This window comes from Ochotona princeps, chromosome 26 (genome assembly GCF_030435755.1).
Source record: "Ochotona princeps isolate mOchPri1 chromosome 26, mOchPri1.hap1, whole genome shotgun sequence".
NCBI classification, from domain to species: Eukaryota; Metazoa; Chordata; class Mammalia; order Lagomorpha; family Ochotonidae; genus Ochotona; species Ochotona princeps.
In genome coordinates this window covers 14,864,961-14,883,246 of record NC_080857.1, presented here as the reverse complement: position 1 = coordinate 14,883,246, position 18,286 = coordinate 14,864,961, and the positions used below count along the sequence as shown (strand labels likewise).

At 39.2% G+C, this 18,286-nt stretch overlaps 1 protein-coding gene across 6 annotated transcripts in view; it reads left to right on the top strand.

Moving 5' to 3' along the window:
- NRXN3 (neurexin 3) overlaps window positions 1-18,286 on the top strand; it is a 1,344,948-nt gene that overhangs the window by 1,178,264 nt on the left and 148,398 nt on the right. For all 6 annotated transcript variants that reach the window (XM_058655329.1, XM_058655328.1, XM_058655327.1 and 3 more), the window contains exon 13: window positions 5,568-5,739. In XM_058655329.1, coding sequence (XP_058511312.1) covers window positions 5,568-5,739 — 172 coding nt within the window. The remainder of the gene's footprint in view (window positions 1-5,567; window positions 5,740-18,286) is intronic.

Sequence of the window (18,286 nt, the reverse complement as noted above, 5' to 3'; positions counted from 1 at the left end):
CAGACTCTTGGGACGACCCTTCGTGGTATCCTCTCTTTCTCAATCTCGGTGGGAACCTCCAGATGTTGGGAACGCCCGCGTCGCCACGTAATCCGAGCCGAGCGGAGGGACTAGGGTTGCAACGCAGACAACGCAGAGAGACAAGACAACACGCAGTACACCGAATGCCGATCGATGACAGATTGATGTTTATTGCAACTCCAGACTTTCTTTTATACTCTGCTTAGCTCCTCCCAGTAGTGGCCACCCTAAATCCCTTCAGTTCCTCCCAGTGTTTATCCAATCCTCTAGTGGCCACCCTAAATCCCTTGAGTTTTATCCAATCCCCTGGCAGATAACTTGACAAATAGGAAGCAGGAACTTGCGGTTAAGCCAGTGGCTAGATGTATCAGGCCAAAATTACCAATCCTGTTATGCTCTGAGAAACAAGCTAAGCTGTGGAGTTAATCCTTGGGAGACCGGGGCCTGCAATGTGGAGGTATAAAACCATGAAAATGTGATTCTCGGTCATCTTCCAAATCTATTGCAAACTAGCTTGTAACCATCCTCAATAGCTATAGTGTGCCCACTACAAGGAATTTGTTGGGTATAGTGGATGACAGTAAATGTGGGAACCTTGGTGGGTCTTAACACCAGCAATTAAATATGAGGGTCATGAATGACATCCAGTATATTAGTCAGCATTGGTGTCTTGGACCTATTTATCACAAGAGAGTTCCCAGAATGTCTCTCTTACTATGAACCTATAAGAGACTGGACAAAAAAACTGAAAAAAGTCGGTGCTACTCTTTACTTCCAGGGCAGTGAACCCAGAGTTTGAAAGGAGTGTGGAAGGCCTTGCAGTGTTGGGGCCACACAGGCAGTCATTTGTATGTTGTTCTCCTTGTGTTATTGCCTAAGACTGAACTAGCAAAATATGTGGGAACTCCCTGCACATTCCCTTGGCATGCATTTGAAGATCCCAGTTCTTTTCCTGTCAGCTGCAATTTTCTGTAGTAGTGAATAGAGCATTCTACTTTCCCTTGGGGGCACCCTGGCATGAATGAAGAGATAGCCTTCTGGGAGATCTTTATTCTGGGCAATTCCTCATGCTCCTATGCATTTCTGCTCCTGAATTCACATCCTGGTATTGGTACCATCTTTTGGGGCACCTCAGTAGCATTATTTGTTGAGGATCAGAAGGCTAGAGCCAGACTAATTTAAAGAAACAGGTGTACCCACAGGCAGTCATTATTGATGAAGAATGACTTACCCATTTCTAAAACACAGCTGTTCTCTACATTGTGCAGTTTTTTCTCCTGGATGCACTTGAACAATCTTTGGTAATGTCTTTTGATGTACTGTTTGTCTTTGTTTTAATATCAAGGAAGAACATAGATTGAAGCAATTGCCTTAGTAGCAGTGTTCATAGTTATGGTGTGGAGTTATTAAAATTTATAGTCATGCTGCTTTTACAGCTACACTTTAGTTGTCTTATAGAAGCTTATAAAAATCACTGAGGAATGCACACACACACACACACACACACACACACAAACTGCAAAACTTTAGCAAGAAATTAGCACAGCTTTTTAAAAACAATATGTTGGTAAAATTTACCTGTATCTTTACAATAACTTAGTGACAGTGCCTATTAAATGAGGCAGTCCTTAATTCATGCCACTACTTTCAGTTACACTAATGAAGGGGGAAAAATCTGACATTAATGAAGAAGTCATGGTGTGCAAAAACAGGTGCCAGGTGCCTGTTCACCCCCCTATTATGCTTACTACAAGCATTTGATTCTTCTCCAAACTTTCCTTTTTAGAAAATATATAAGAAGGAAAATAACCTGCCCAAGATCATACAAATTCAAAGCCAGAAAGATGATTTTGCAGTAAGACCATGTTCTATTCTATTAACCAATTCTCCACAAATTGCAGACTGTTACATATGGCCAAATGATTGGAGGAAGCCATTTCCTGATCTCATTCATCTCTTCTATTTATATAATGACTTCACTACTTTTAAAATGCTGTTATTTTCATCATATTAACCATGCTAGTTAAATGTTGCAACAGTCCTTTGAAGGTTGTGAAGCTAGTATCCTATGCCCATGTTGGATTTCAAGAAAGGGGCTCAGAGAAGTCAAATTCTTTGCCTAAAGTTCAATCCGGGCTGACTCTGAAGCCAAGCATTTTGTTCCCCCTGTCTTCTCTTCTCAGACACATGAGGCGTAAGTTTATTTTCATGGCAAATGATTGTGATGGACTCAAGCCTGGGCAGCTATGTGGGTATTTGCCACAAGGATTCTGTGACTCAAAATGAACCGAAACAAAGCAGTTAGCCACGGGTTATAATGCTGCTGTGGTACCATGACAAATGACAAAGAGGTTGCAGTAATGAAATCTTATTATTGCGAATAAAGAGACCACATCTGAGGTCTAGAATGGCCACATTTACAACTGTAGGGAAACAAAATGAAACATCTGAGTTAGGGTCTCCACTGACTTTGACAGTGTGTTAACAGGATTAAGAAGATCTTTCCAAAACAGTGATTAAAATGGCACATGTGGGGCGCCCAAGATAAGGACCAAATATTTATTCTGGCAGAGATTAAATCTTTTCTTTTCCTAAATCTATTATGGATCTCACAGAAAATCTGCCCCCAGACTATATCTTGCTCATCAGGCAACACACTGAGCCCAAAATATACTTTGCCACTGCTATTGCTGAAAAGCTGGAAATGCTGGTTTAAAGGTTTCCACTTTCCACCTAAAGCTGTTCTCCATCCATGATTAATTAGTGACTCAGGGGTGAATTGAATCACCAGCAGTCCTTTCCAATGCTTCCAGAATTTATGCAGTGGTTTCTCGTTGAAGAATGGTGGTGCAATAAACAGCCCACCCTCACGGGGTGTGTGGAGGAGTAATGAATTCTGCAGTGGTGTTTCGGTTTCTGAACTCCTCCAGTACTTTCATTCTGCCAAACAGGCTATGACTCCAGCTATCGTGGTCTTGCTTACTTCAGCCTGCTAATAACTTGCTGCCATCACACATACACATATGCAGACATCCCTTCAATTAGTGAATATCCTCTAAGAGAAAACAGAAAAATCATAGTGTGATTTGGGAATTCCATGAGAATCCAAGAGACAGAATAAACTGACAGTATTATAATGAAGAGAATGAAATGTCTGAGAGACTATATAATCAGATTCATTTTCCATACATCAAATTTTATTTTTAAATGTCTTTAAAGATTTGTTTGTTTGCTAGAAAAGTAGAGCAACAGGGAGTAAAGAGAGGGGAAAGAGAGACCCCAATCTCGAACTCCCTTGTTCACGCCTCCAGTGATCACAATAGTCAGACCAGAACCAGGTCAAAATCAGAAGGTAGGAATGCCATCTGTGTATCCCACATGGGTGAGCCATGGATAATAGGGCCATCACATACTCCCTTCACAATTGCATATACAGCAAGCTGCATTGGAAGAGGAATAGGTGAAATCTGAATTGAACTTCAAGATGGAATGAAGTTTAACTTCCTGTGCCATGATGCCCTACCCTGTGCACTCTATTTGGGTACTAGGTACATTGCTTAGTATGGAGATAAAGAAAGGCAGCAGAACTGAGAGCATAAGCCCACAATAAGCAGAGGTATGGGGAGTCAGCAGTATGGAGGTGGCATTTGGTGGACCAGTTAAGATACTGGTGGGAATGCTTACAATTCATATCAGAGTTCCCCAGGCAGCTCTGCTTCTGAGTAAAGCATTCTAATGCTCACCTTGATAGACAGCAGATTATGTCTCAAGTCATTGGTTCCTGCCACTCAACTGGGAGACCAAGATTGAGCTGCTGGCTCCTGGCTCAGTTTAACCCAGTCCCTGACATTGTGACTATTTGAGGAATGAATTAAAGGATGAGAATTTCTTCTCTCTCTCTCTCTCTCTCTCTCTCTCTCTCTCTCTGCCTGTCAAATAAAAAGCAAATAAAATTAGAAAATATATAAACAAGAATACGTGGTCATTGTGTGTTAGGAAGTTTTCCGATCATTTTCCCAGCAGAGTGGAGCATAGGAATTACAGAGCTTCTATTGTGTTGCATACTACAATAGCCAGAGTACAAAATTAAGTTTTTTTTCCACCCTCCTTTGTATCTTTGAATGATGATTGTGGACTTTGTTGGCTAAGACTCTTCCAACTTTACGACTCCTGGTTGTTATTAGTTAGTTTATTGCTACAACCTACATTTGCATACTATGGCGCAAATGACAAATTGAGAAAATTTTGTCTTTTGAGAAGGAAAGTAAAACATACTAAACTAATGGAAACCATTGCCCATCCCACCAGAAATCTTAATTTGTTGACTTTAAGCATAGTTTATACTTAAGTATTTTATTTGTGTATAAAGAAATGAATTAAGCAAACTACTAAATAGGAGTCTGTAAAATATTTTCTAAAATTTTATAATTTTTTGGCTTCTCTAGGCATATTTTTCTTCTCTTTCTCATCTCCCCTGTTTTATTTTCTACTTCTTGAATAAAAAGTAGAGAATAAAAATTATAGTGAACAAAATTTATGACTCAGCCTTCTAAAACGTCAGAATTACAAGTTGATTATTCATGATTTTCCTATATATGTCACCAATAAACCAAACAACTAGAAAAAAATAGAGAAAGATGTCTCCTTTCTCTTCTTGTCTGTCCCTCCAAAAACCCAACAATAATGTAATGCCCTTGCAAGAGGTTGAACAAGGCTGATTGTTCTGATCAGTAATGGTACTTCTGTTTTTGGACCTCACTGTGAATACAAATTTTGATTGTTAGTCATAACCAAATGTTAGAAGAGAAGAGTAAAACGTTTAGGATCAGTATCATTATTTATGGTCCAGCAATCCTGGGCATTTATTACTGCCTCACCATTGTGGTCATCATATCCATAGTGAAAGTGTTAGGAATCCATTGCAATTGTGGCCACTCCTTAGCATGTTGTAATGAATAGCACTTCTTGCTTTGGATTAGCCTAAGCGGTAGCAAACTCTAGTTCAGATTCCCTGGCTTCCACTCAGGATACGTATTCTATGTGCTTTGGGAAGTTTAATCAGGATTCTCTAATGCCAGCTCCTCATCATTCTTTACCACTCCCCCTTGCTTTGCTTGCACCAAAATGTCAAGGGAGGATCAGTCTCCCTCTTTGATCCCAAATCTGAATTGTGAATAGATTTCAGAAACAATGTCTTATTTGTTCCTTTTAGGAAAGAGATCTAATCCATCTTATAGAAATGAACTTTGCAGTGTCATTGCTTCTGTTAGGTAGTTCTGTTATTCCAGACTTGGTATCCGTTGAGGGCAATTGAATGCTGTAACCTGTGCAGTGCAGCCTGTGAGAGCAATTTGGGTGTCTTTATACCATTGGTTTTTATGTTCAGGATGAAAGCCCATGGAGAAATATAGGACGCTATTATTAACTTCATGCTGACAGCTCCCTCTGGGCACCTGCAGGTTTATTGCTAGTTGGAGGATCAAATTTAAAGGGGAGAACCTTGTGCCTGGTGATAACTATGTCTTTTTTGTGCTTTCTTATTATAGGAACAGGGGAAAATCGGAGTTGTCTTCAATATTGGCACAGTTGATATCTCCATCAAAGAAGAGAGAACCCCGGTAAATGATGGCAAATACCATGTGGTTCGCTTCACCAGAAACGGTGGCAACGCCACGCTCCAGGTGGACAACTGGCCAGTGAACGAGCATTACCCCACAGGTACCTGCTGTGCCCTCAATGGACATGTTCTCACTCACTGTCTCATTCTCACTTCCAAATGACAGTTTTGCTATGACTGTCACCAACTCATGAAACTATAAGACAACACACATCTATGATTTTGAGAATAGTCATTTCGTTCAGACATGGTTATTGTAGGGAACTTCTGGAGACTTTTAAACTATGCACTGCAAATGTTTCGTCCTACTTTGACTGAGATGGCCTGACTGGTTCATACCAGAGATGTGTGCAGTAAGCTTTGCAGGGTACTGGAGATGCTGAAATATGGAGGAAAGGGGAAGCATCTCTACTGAGCACTGTTGTGGAAAATTGGTTCAAGATCTGGACTTTGTGCTGCCACTTAGTCAGATATGGTTGAAGATACAGAAATGGAGAGAGGAGGCTTATTATGTAAACAGATCAACACCAAGTCAAGGCAGGCATGAGAAGGTTGAGAGGGTATCACTCATTTGTTGACTTGCCTTATTTTCTTTTCCCTCACTTATATGAAGACTGCCTTGATTCTCAGAGATTATTCCCAGTCATCATTTTACTAGCAAGTATGCTGGTGTGGGAAAGAGACGGGGTTAATCATCCATTCAAACTTTATAGTCTGGAAGCCATCACTGACAATCTCCCAGATCCAGATAGCTGAATCAAGGGCAAAGGGAGAAAAAAGTTGCCTTCTTTAAAAAGAGATCATTCAATAATCCCTTAGGTTGCTTCCTCATCTCTCGCTTTCTCAGGAACAGGCTTGAAAACGTTGAATGCCTTGCAGTCTGGGATTGTGTTATCATGCCTAACTTGAAAATCAATTTTCTTGAAAAGCCAATCAGAATTCTTTGTGCTGCTTCTTGTTTGCCCCAAAACTGGCTTAAGAATTTGGGGGATACCCATATATACCATGTAAATTCCCCAAAAATTAAAATTAAAAAACTCACCCATTCATTCATATGCTATGTATTTCTAAAAATATCCAAACCAAGGAACAAAATGGAAATCTAGGAAGCTTAGCCATTTTGGGGGATGTTGTGCCTTTTTTTGGACTAAAGCACAAAAATGATCCCATGATGTCATCTAGGAGTATTTCAAGAAAGTCAGCTGTAGCAGCTGCCGTGAATTCTTACCAGCCCTTTAATTCTCTAAATGTTAATGGTTCTGGTTTTTATGTGCTTCTTATGTAAGTTGTGAAGCACAGGGACACAGGAATGGTAAGAGAATCTAAAGTATTCCAAGAACTTAAAAGTTGCTCATTTGCTCATAGGAAAAAAAAAATTAATCTCCCGCTCATGGGCCCTGCCACTGCTCCTAGAAAGGTTGTTGTGTTTCTATCTGGAGTTTCAAAGATTTCTAACTTAATATTAATCATGTGTCATAATTGAAAAGGGAATGCATGACTTTGCTGCCATCAATGAGAAACTTCCTAAATGGTCACCCGAAAGTCACAAATACGTAAGAAAGCCAATAATTGTGCAACTGTCTCTTTGTGCCTTTAGTTCCAAATTATGGGTTGCTTCCTATATATTTTCAAAATGGAATAAGCCTTCCTTTAATGGCATTGCTTCCTCCTGAACACTACTGTTGTTGTTGCTAGGTAGGAGCTTATTGTTCCTATTTAGTCACTGAGTTGCAAACTATGCACAAGTTTCAAACCTGCTTGAACTTCTGTTTCTTAGTCTGGAAGGTAGAATACTTGTAATACTACATAATGATGAAATGAGTTGAATACATGTGACATGATGGTGAGTTAATAGTTAATAAATGTTAGCTGTGGGGATTAGTAAGCAAGAGAAAAGCATTTTAAATTGTGGTATTATCCACTTGCACATGATCATTAAGACACTTTGAAAATGTTTAATTTATTTTAAATCACAACATCAAAATGTGTCCGTTATCCTGGTTATCAAACAACAAAGGCAACAGATTTGCCTAGTACTCTTGATACTGTTTCTGCAAAAATGACATAGGCTCTTTTTTTCCAGGCCATTCTCTTTTGATGATAATTTTAAGTTCAGCTCAGTGTTGGTCTTCATTGGTACTTATATTTAACTAATAAAACACCATAGAGTAATACCATAGAATAATGCTTAACTTATATCACTTTGAAAGCATGTTCTCAGGAAATCATTCAATATGTCAGGTCAAAATGGGCAAACTGGGTGCCAGGCTTAATTGGTCAGCTCCAGAATCTACTCATGGGCATTGATAGGATTTTATGGAGCTCCTAGAAACACCCCACTGTGAAGTATTTAGAATCCAGCTCAGTGCATTGCCTCTTTCTGAATCAGGAAGGATCCCAGTGAAAACAGTTCTATAGTTATCAGGATCTTATATCACTTAATTCTAGGAGATAGATCTCAAAAGCAACTTCTTCCTTTGAACCTGAAAATAGAAAGGCTAAGAAACAGGAAAGGGAAATAAAAGCAGCGTCTGCCCAGAGCTGACACCCAGGCATTGACAAACGGTCCCTCTGAAGCTTCTGACTGCCGTCTCCATACAATGCAGCAGTCCTGAGGACAAGGAAGGGGAGGAGAGAGGTGAGCCGAGCATGGGAAATTAATTTTAGCCTCAGTTCTAGGATCCTGGGGAGGTTGAGCTGACTGGGATCCGGCTGAGTGGGTGTCCTGCTCTGTGGTCCAGGCTATCCTAAGCATTCTCAGTAAGGATTTTCAGGCCAGAGCTGGGCTTTCTGGGACACGAAGACTGACTGAAGCATTTCAGTGTAGAGGGCCTTCCATCTCCCGCTCCAGGGACTGTTGAGGAGAGCAGGATGGTTGTCACTGTTGCTTTTCCCCCCTTGGTAATCCAGATCATCGCAGTTGAAATGCTTTTAGCTGAATTCCACTTCATCAGTCAATAAAATGGCCACCAATGACCTATATTTAAGTTCTGTTTTAACCTCTCTTTATCTGTTTTCTATTGCTATAATGGAATTGTATAAGCTGTATAATTTATGAAAGACAAATTTATTTTCACAGTTCTGGAGGCTTGGAAGTTCAAGGGGCTGATCTGGCAAAGGCCCTCTTGTTGCATAGTAGAATGTAAAAGAGAAGGAAAGTTAGAGAGTGGGGGCAAGAGCTAGAAAGAGAGAAGGGAGGGTTCTAACAAAGCCACTCCTGTAACAGCTGTCCCCCTACCATGATAGTGGCATTAATCCATTTATAAGCCTGGAGCCTTAGTGCCTGGTCATATTTTTAAAGCCTTACCTCTTACAAATGCAATTAAACTTCAGTAGCTATTTTTTAGGGAAACTTTATACCATAGTAGGCCCCCAACTCAGAACACGAAAATATATCAAAACACTCCCTTTCAAGTCTATTACATTAGAAAACCACTTCCATGTCAGTGTGTGTAGTCCAACGAGCCTTTGTCATTATAGAGATTGGAGCAAAAACAAACAAACAAAAAAACATTGTAAGATGCCTAATGGTGTTCCAGGGGTCATGAGCAGTAATGCATGTGAAGCTTCTCAGCTCTGCGAAGGGTTGGCTTTGGTGTGATTGCTACTGCATACATGTCTTAAGATGACCCATGACTGAGATACTAAACAACTTGCTTAGTGTCACACTGCTGTGCAACACAACCAAGGCCTGTCTCATCCTGATTCTGACTGTGTGACCCTGAACTTTTATCCATTTTCCTGTTCCTCAGCATTGTGAGTTCTTTGGTAGAGACACTATCCCCACCTCCTGAAACAGTGTTCTCAAATAACATCCCTGCCTGGGATAGAACACTGGCACTGTGGTCATTCTGGGCTTGATGATTCTTTGGGGTGTGTGTGTGTGTGAAGAAGAAAGGCAGGTGGGCTTTCTTGAACATCATAGAATGCTTAATAATATCCATGACGTCCATCTGCTAGGTACCACAGCATGTTTACATAAGTGTCAAATGTCTTCTACCTTTGTGAGAGTCATGAACTGTTTGTGTCACAAGCTTATTTTCCTTTAGGACTTTGAATTGAATAAGAAATCTATTGTTGAGCACATGCCATCCTAGGTTGTTGACACTTTGAAGAGTTAAAAAGAACTCAGTGTTGCTTGACATGGTGCTGAAGTTTCTCAGGCCTTTTGTTTTCATTAATTCCTAGCCAGGAGGTATTCTTTCTTTATTTCCCATCTTTGCCTGCAAACATTTGAGGCTTTGCCAGACTTGAAACACACATTAAAACAAGCCCCATCTACCTGCTCATTCATCCATTCAGGACCAGTGTTGCTTTCAATTCCGCAGGAGAAAAACATAGATAGTGAATACCTGCATAGGGAATTAGAGTTAATACAGTCGGAATGGAAAACCATACTTGAACTTGGTTTCTAGATTACAGAGTTGCAACAGCAGCCAGAGCTCACTTAATGAATGTGTTTGAACATTGGTGGGTACACATTAAAGCTATCTTGAAATAAGTTCTTCAAACACTGTCACAAAATGTACCAATTAATACATCTAGTGCATTCTGAATGTTTGTATCCTACTCATTCTTTCCAATTTGTCAGAAGTGAATTAACATTCACAACTAGATAAATTCTTTTTGCAAGTGGCTTTAAACTTGCCATCATCAATCTTTGGTGGGAAAAAAAATCTTTTCCAGTAGATTTTTTTTATTGTAAAGCAAAGCTGTTTAATCTAGCTGCCAATGAGAACCTCCTCAGAACTTTAATAAACTGCCATGGGTTGGGTCACATTATCAGGTTAGCCAAATTAACTGGACTCGGTTGTGGGTCATAACCTAGCATCACCCACCATGCCATTCCTTGAAAGAAGTTGAAACATGCAGTCACATTTTCATCCCAGGACTTTGGAATCAGAATCTGCTCTTTAAAAAGATCACCAAGTAATATATGTGTAGGCAATAAAAGTTAAGCAGCACTGACCCAAGAATCCGTATTAAAACAAACAAACAAACAAAAAAAAACAACTCTCAAAGTGAATCTATGTTTATGCGCCTGGATTTGGAAGCCAATATTTAGAATGCTAGGAATGTCATTTTTTTTCTTCTTTCAGATTACATATTCATGTGTGTACAATATGGTAGGCACCATCAACATGTAGACAGGGGACATTCCTGTGTGGCTGGTATGCCTCTGAATTGTGAAAAATTTTGCTTTCCTGTGTAATTTTTATGTCCAAGGCACTGATGAATTTAAGTACATTTTCTCACTCAGTCTTCACACTTACAATATGAGACTGCAGGCCAGTGGCTCTTATGAGACAGAACAATATCAGAAAAATGACATCTTTCATGTCTTTTTATCTATTTACTGTCATATACACTTTATTTATACCACTGACAAAAATAATAGGCTTATGCTCTGTGTATCTTCTGGACCCATTTAATGAGTCTCGAGTTTTTTTTTTTTTTTTTTTCCAACCACAGGAATGAAAACCTCACCTGGTTGGGGACTGTTGGACAGGCAGTAATGATTGAGCCTAAGCATTCTGGAATTGACATACCCTCCTACCTCTTGCCCGTTACTTTGAGCCATTTACTGTTGTTGAGCCATTTTCTCAGTTTTAATCTCCATGGTCAGAGACATATGTTTTCTCATATTAAAAACAAGTGAATATCTAATTAGTATTTCATTTAAGACAATTTTTTTAAATCAGCAGTTGGAGATAATATCCTGAGCAGAAGTGACAGTCCGCCCTTTCACGAGCTAGAGTTGTGTCTTCTGACAGTATGACTATGATGCAAATCCATCGACTTGACCTGAAGAAACCTGTTATTGTATCTGTAGCATGGGGGAGTGTGATTGCTTTTCTATTTCAGAAATAAGAGCTTTTTGAAAAAAGCATGATCTGAGTGAAACGATACTTTGCAGCTTTTTATGAGGACTTTAAGCTTACCTTTTCTCTTGGGAACACTTTCTACAGTGAGGCCAACTCGGTAAAAGGGAGAATGGAGGACAACAAGTGGTGTCTCATAATGCTTCCTCAACCTTCCTGTGGTTTGAAACGGTGAAGACAGCAATGCACATAATTCCTCAGGCAAACTCACTCAGATGATGTGGGTGAACATTTGTAAAATATTTACTCCATACCCATCTCTTCATGGGCAATATTCTCCTTGGCTTTGGAATAACCCTTGACATCAGTGCTAAACTTATTTACATTTTACAAATTAAGAACACCCCAGGAGAGTTTAGGTGTACTTACTTTTGGATGTGCTGGTATTTCAACCAGGACTATCTGAGTTGAAATATTTCAATATATACCTGACTTTTAATATAGACCTTACTTTCTCTATGTTATAAACAAATTTCACAGTACAGATTTAAGATCATAGTAGTAATACCTTCCACTGTATCCTCCCTCCTGTTCACATTCTCCACCTACTCCCTTCTTTTTCTATTTTCTTTCATGATTTTTACAATCCTGTGTATTTTTGTTTATTTTTTAATTTAATATACAGAGAAATGGGAGAGAAAATAGACAGAAATCTACTATCCACTGGTTCACTCCACAGTTGCCAGCAACTGGCAGGTACTCAAAGTGAGGTGCCGGAGACTCAGTCTGTCTCCCTTGTGGGTGACAGGGACTGAACAACTCGAACCATCACTTTCTTCCTGTCCATGAACAGGAAGCTGTCGAATGAGCACTCACAGCTAAGCATTGCTATGTGGCCTGTGGGCCTTCCAAGCAGCCTTTGAACCTCTGGGCCAAATGCTCATCTCAAGAGTGCCTGGCTTTACCCACGCTCTACTACTCCTTCTTGGATACTGTGAAACAGTCATGAATCCCAGAAATTCTCCTCCTAAGACTACACTCTGGATTTTCTTCTCTCTAAGTAAATTCTAGAATTCTCTTCAGTTAAGCCTCCAATTTCTGCCACAGCTGGAAGTCAACACTCCCTGGCCACCTGGGAGCATTTCCTTTCTCCACACATTGGAGGGGGCATGGAGCTTTGGTGACCTCTTGCCTGTCAGGGCTCTGTCTTGCCTCCTAGTGTCATATCTAAGGAGATAGGAAGGTCTTATTAAATCAAAGTCTGACTTCTCCTGTTTAATATCCTTGCTTAGAAGATGGCAAGTGGCACTAGAATGCTTAGGTTTTTTTCTCCTTTAATTTTTACCTTATCAGGTGGACTTCCTTCCCCCTCTGTGAATTCCTAGCCATAAGATAAATAGCTTTGTATCTTACAAGTTAAATACAATTACTGCTATCAAACCCGGAACATTTCTCTCCCTGTAAATGTGTCTTAGAAGCTGATAAGCATTTCCAGACAAACTGGGATTTCTTGACTAATGCTAAAATTAAACAGAACCACCCAGGAGACAAAAGGACCAGATAGAAACACACACGCATGCACACACACGTGCACACATGCACACACATTAATCTTTGGAAGAGGAGATTATTTGGGATGGAGGAAAGAGAGTGCATGAATATTTGGCACGTGATTCCTCGACCTTGGGACTTTGTGCTTACACACAGCTCAAGGTTATTTGTAAAGAGATTAAGTAGCACATACACACAAAGGAATTTGCTATAATGATGATTTACATCTGATGATATGGTGGCAATTATACTAACTAAAATTTTTACTTATTCAAAATTCACTTGTGAATTGGTTATTATTTTTAGTCTGTGGAGGGGCATTTGAGCAAAGTAATATCCTGCAAACCTCTGTAGCATTTTGTAAGATACACACCTCAGTCTGGGGTCCTGCTTATGATTTCTTCCTTTGTAGTAGACTGTCTTGGAATATCAAGGAGAACATGGGCTTATACAAACTAAAAAAGCAGATAATATTTGGCCGTAAGTTAAACATTATAATCTAGGTATCAGCTAATGAATAATGAGAAATTTGAATATCACTACTTGGCTCTATTTAATTAGATATGTAAGGAAAATTATTTCTTAATTTCTACAAATGATGCATGTATTCATATTAATCCACATCCTTGCTGTATTACCTTCATGATGAGAAATACAATGTAATCACATTGCACGTTATTATTAAAATATGCCCATTTGAAATAGTGTGAGATATAAATACTTAAAACATCTTACTGTATGCAAGCTGCTGGTAATAAAAGAATTTGTCTAAATTAAAGCAATCATGAGACGTTGCATAATTTCAATGGTAAGTTAGTGAACTGCAAGTTTCGTTTGCCTCAGTGTCACAAGAAACCTCCAGTTTAGAAATCAAAAATTCTGGCCTGCAGATTTTGTTGTTGATTATGAAATCTGGAATGATTTTCTCAACCATAAAATTAAGTTACTGTGTACTGGATTTGCTTGGTCCCACTGTTGGATGGGTGCCAGGTGTCCCTATTATTGATCAAACTTTATTTAAAGGAAAAGTTCCCAGGTTGCCATCTCCTTAAGCTAAGTTTTGTGCAGGATTCTAGAATCCATGTAATTATTTAAGGTATGAAAAAATTAATCCTCTTAGAGAGTGGGAGTATATGTATAACCAATAATCATAATGATAATGATATATCAGTTATAATCTATGAAGAGGTAAGGGCAATGAAAGATGCTGTGTGCTGTGAAGCACTCAATCGATTGTAATTGTATTGCAGCTCATCTCACAGAGATAAAGACCTTTCCCTCTCCTACAATCCCTGTCGATCCCCGGAGGCTGAAGGGCAGGGAAAGCAGGTCACAGGAGGAAGGAGGGAGTGAGTCAAGGACAGAGAGGCACTTTCAACTTCCATTCATGGAGTTACTCTGGATTCGACTCAGTTCACACTGATATTTCCAGTTTATTCTGTGAGATGTGGTCCTTCTTCACAGGGTGAAGAGCATTTCAGTAAGTCCCTGTTGGTCTGTGTTGGCCTGCAAAAATGGGTTTACCAAATGCCCATGATTGATTTATCATGACATTTCGAAATTTCATGGGAAAAAAGTGATTAAAAGATAAGTTGATTGTAGTGCAAATTACTTTTCATTACACAGATTTTCCAAAATCTTTCTGAAGGCTGATCATCTGGCTATAGAGACTTAGGAACTGCATTCATCCAGAGAAAATTCCTAACAGATGTCAAATGCTGAAAGGCACATTAAATAATAGCATCGAGCTGATAATTAACTAGGAAAAAACTTCATTGCACTTTTAAGTAGCAAGAAATGCAGCTGTCTCTTTAATAGTTGCTGTTGCAGTTTAGGTAAAAAAAAATTACTCTTTTACTCTTGTTGTCAGTGAGGTGATGTCATTTTGTTATCATCAACTTTATATTTGTTCAACATCCACTTTATATGCGAGTGTGTATAAGGTGGTTAGTATCTGGTACGAAAATGTAACCCCTGCTCTCAGGGACCCATAGAGTAGAAAAGAAATAGAATCAGTAAACCCAGACAATTTTAACATCTAAACTCTATCAAGCAGTTGTTAAATGCTCTTACTGAATTCTCATATTGAACTTTGACTATAGTTTACAGGGTAAATACTGTGTTTTACTATCATTTCGCAAGTGACAATACAGATTACAAATTGAGTTAACTCCCCCAGAGCCATATGAAGACCCGGAGCTCAAGTTTATACATCCTAGTAGGCACACCTAGTGCTTCAGCGCACAAGGCCATATTGTGCTTCCCATTCTAGACAGTGAGAAAAGAGAAGATGCAAGCATAGGGGAGAGATCTAGATTCAGAGACAGCCATGGGGATGTGCCTGTTAGAGCCTGAGAACCGGGCAGGGCTGGACACGGAGGGAATTTGGGCTGTGAGCTTGAATTCCCTGGACAATACAAACAAGCTCTGATCGTCTGTGTAGACACATCCAAGAGCAGATGCAGAGTGGCAACCTACATTTTTTCACATTGAGAGAATCCATGCATTCTCTGAAAAGATAAGAAAGATATTTTGTTTCTAATGTTTTACAGCTATAATAAAGTAAAAGGGACATTCAGAGAGTTCATGGAAAAAGAGATTATAATGTAGTTCAGCTTTTCCATGAGTATTTTCAAGTCCCATTGCATTACTGATTTAGGAAGGAAAAACTACATATACTTAATATATGCAATGTAACAATTTTGGACATATACACAGACATTACACACACATTATATATATATATGCACATAATACACAGATGTATATTATAGTATCAGCACAATTAATGCAGTATATATGTGCCATAAATTATTTCACTTAGTATAATCTTCCCAGTAACTTAGGGCAGAGATGTTCAATAACATTTTATGAATGAACTAACCAGTGTTCTGGAAAGTAGAATATACTTGTTGCCATTACAGAGCCAGCAAGCGTCAGCTTTAGCTCTTCAAACATTTGCCATACAATCCAAATCCTTTCTCTTGCCACACTTTTTCCAACTGCCTTCCAAGAAGTACTCAGTTTTCAATGTAGGCAGAGCTCAGATGTGCTTGATTGACAAATGTAAAATTGTTTGAAAACAAGTAGTTATCTCGCACCTCACAGTAAATGCAGAACACCCTGTAATCCTTCTAAACATTCACATGAAACATGCATCTGCTGGATGCAAAATCGCGAACCCTAATGTCTAACTAGACTTGCTTTGTTCATTTGAATCACATTATAGAAGTGTTCTTTCCTCTGAATTCAGTGGTCAAGTTTTCATTCCAAATAGCTACAAATTTTGGAAAGCTGCATGTCCCAGAGAATTAGGGGAAGATATCATAGCCTATTCTTCCTTACAGGATCTTAGGGACAGGATTAATAGATAACAATTATTCAATAGCTCTCCTTAAATTTTTATCGCATCCTCCAAAGAGGTTGTGTCATTATTCCCACTGTAGAGGTGAAGAAACTATTTCTAATTGGTTAAGTAACCTATCCATTGTCACATAGCCAGAAGCTAACAAGGACTTATCTTGGTTTGAATGTAAGCAGGGAGACCTTGATACTTTTATTTAGATCAATTGTCAGCAAAATTTTTCTGTGAAAGTCCAAAGAATAGATATAGGGTTTCTAAAATTATATTTGAAATTTTTATATTAATATATTTAAATGAGATTCATATATTTTACAAATATTGTATATTAGGCACCTCTTCTGCAATTATTAATCAACTGTAATGTTTTAGTGCAAATCGTCATAGACAGTACATCAGCAAATGGACATGGCTGTATTCTAATAAAAACTCGATTTACAATTCTAACCCATGGTGGACCACAGTGTACCTTTTGATATTTAGGGGAATTCCAGATTTCGATCTTGAATATCTTAAGCCTCCAGCCCTGTTTTTGCTGATCTATCAGCTTCATTTGTTTTGTATTGATTTTTCTCACTTTGGAATAAAGGGAGCAAAACAGTTTCTAAGTGCATGCATTAAATCCACAAAGAGAGAAAATAGCCCTGCCAAATGGAGTTGTCTATACCCTCTGGTGACCTTGCTTTAGCATAAAGGCATGAAGGACCATGTACATGGGTCATCCATCTGACTGTACTGAAAAAACAACAAAATAACAATAAAATAAATAAATATCCATCCCCACCCCCCCAAAAACCCCACCATATACCTACCACCTTCTTAATTCAGCAAGGACAGATTCATTTTTTCATTTCACTTGCATCATACTTTGCTTACGCAATATTTGGTAACATTGAACAGAAAGCACTAAATATAGGGTAGGCATTTGGCAGAGCATTGAAAACACCACCAGGAATGTCCACACCCCATATCTGTGTGCCTTGGCTTGTGTTCCAGCTCTGCTTCTGATCCACCTTTTTTTTCTAATGGTCCTAAGACAGGGAGCAGCTAGTGGTCCTGGTTCTTGCTTTTGCCATCCACATGGGAGACCCTGACTGAGTTCCTTGCCCCTGTTTTTGACCCTACTTAGCCCTCAATAGTGATGTCATTTTTCGAGAGTGAACCAACAGATGGGATGTACTCATCTCTTTCTCTCTCTCTCTCTCTCTCTCTCTCTCTAGTGCTCTCTCTGCCTCCTTCTCGCTCTCTTTCCTCTCTCCTGTTCAGATAAACAAACATGTCATTAAGAAGAGAAAGTGTTTTTTCTCTGCTTCTGTTACTTCTGCGTAGTGATTAGAATCTGTGGCAATCTAAATGAGCTTTTTTGTTTGCCTCTTGTGTGAAGCTGAAGACTTTTCATTTGATTTCATGGGTTTTTATTAGCCACGAGTTTAGCTGCCTGTGGGTTCTTGATGTCTGATACATATCCCTTCTCCTTTTGTCCCTTGATGTGTCCAGCTGCCAGGCTCCAGAGAGCATGGGCATCACCCTCATTTTCTCAGTGTTGCTTGTGCCTGAACTATATCTGAGAGCTTCCTGCTTAAGTTGCGGCTCCATTCCCACCACTTATCCACTGTCATGACAGTGCACGGTCCTTGGATGTGTTTCAGACTACTTCCTACTATTAGAGTTTTAGCTGTTTTAGAACCTCGTCTTATTAAAAGAGTAAAAAAAAAAAGCCAGATAATAGATAATATGGAGATATATGTGTGTTTAAATTTTTGAAAATCATTTTGTCAGGGTCAAAATCACAAGCCATTGCCTGTGAGGCTTGCCTCCCGTGTGATGCTGGATCTGGAAAGGCCTGCCTGGTCTTCTGAGCCTGTGCCTTGTTGATGACCTAGGAAAGCAGTGGAAGTTGGTGCACGTGTTTAG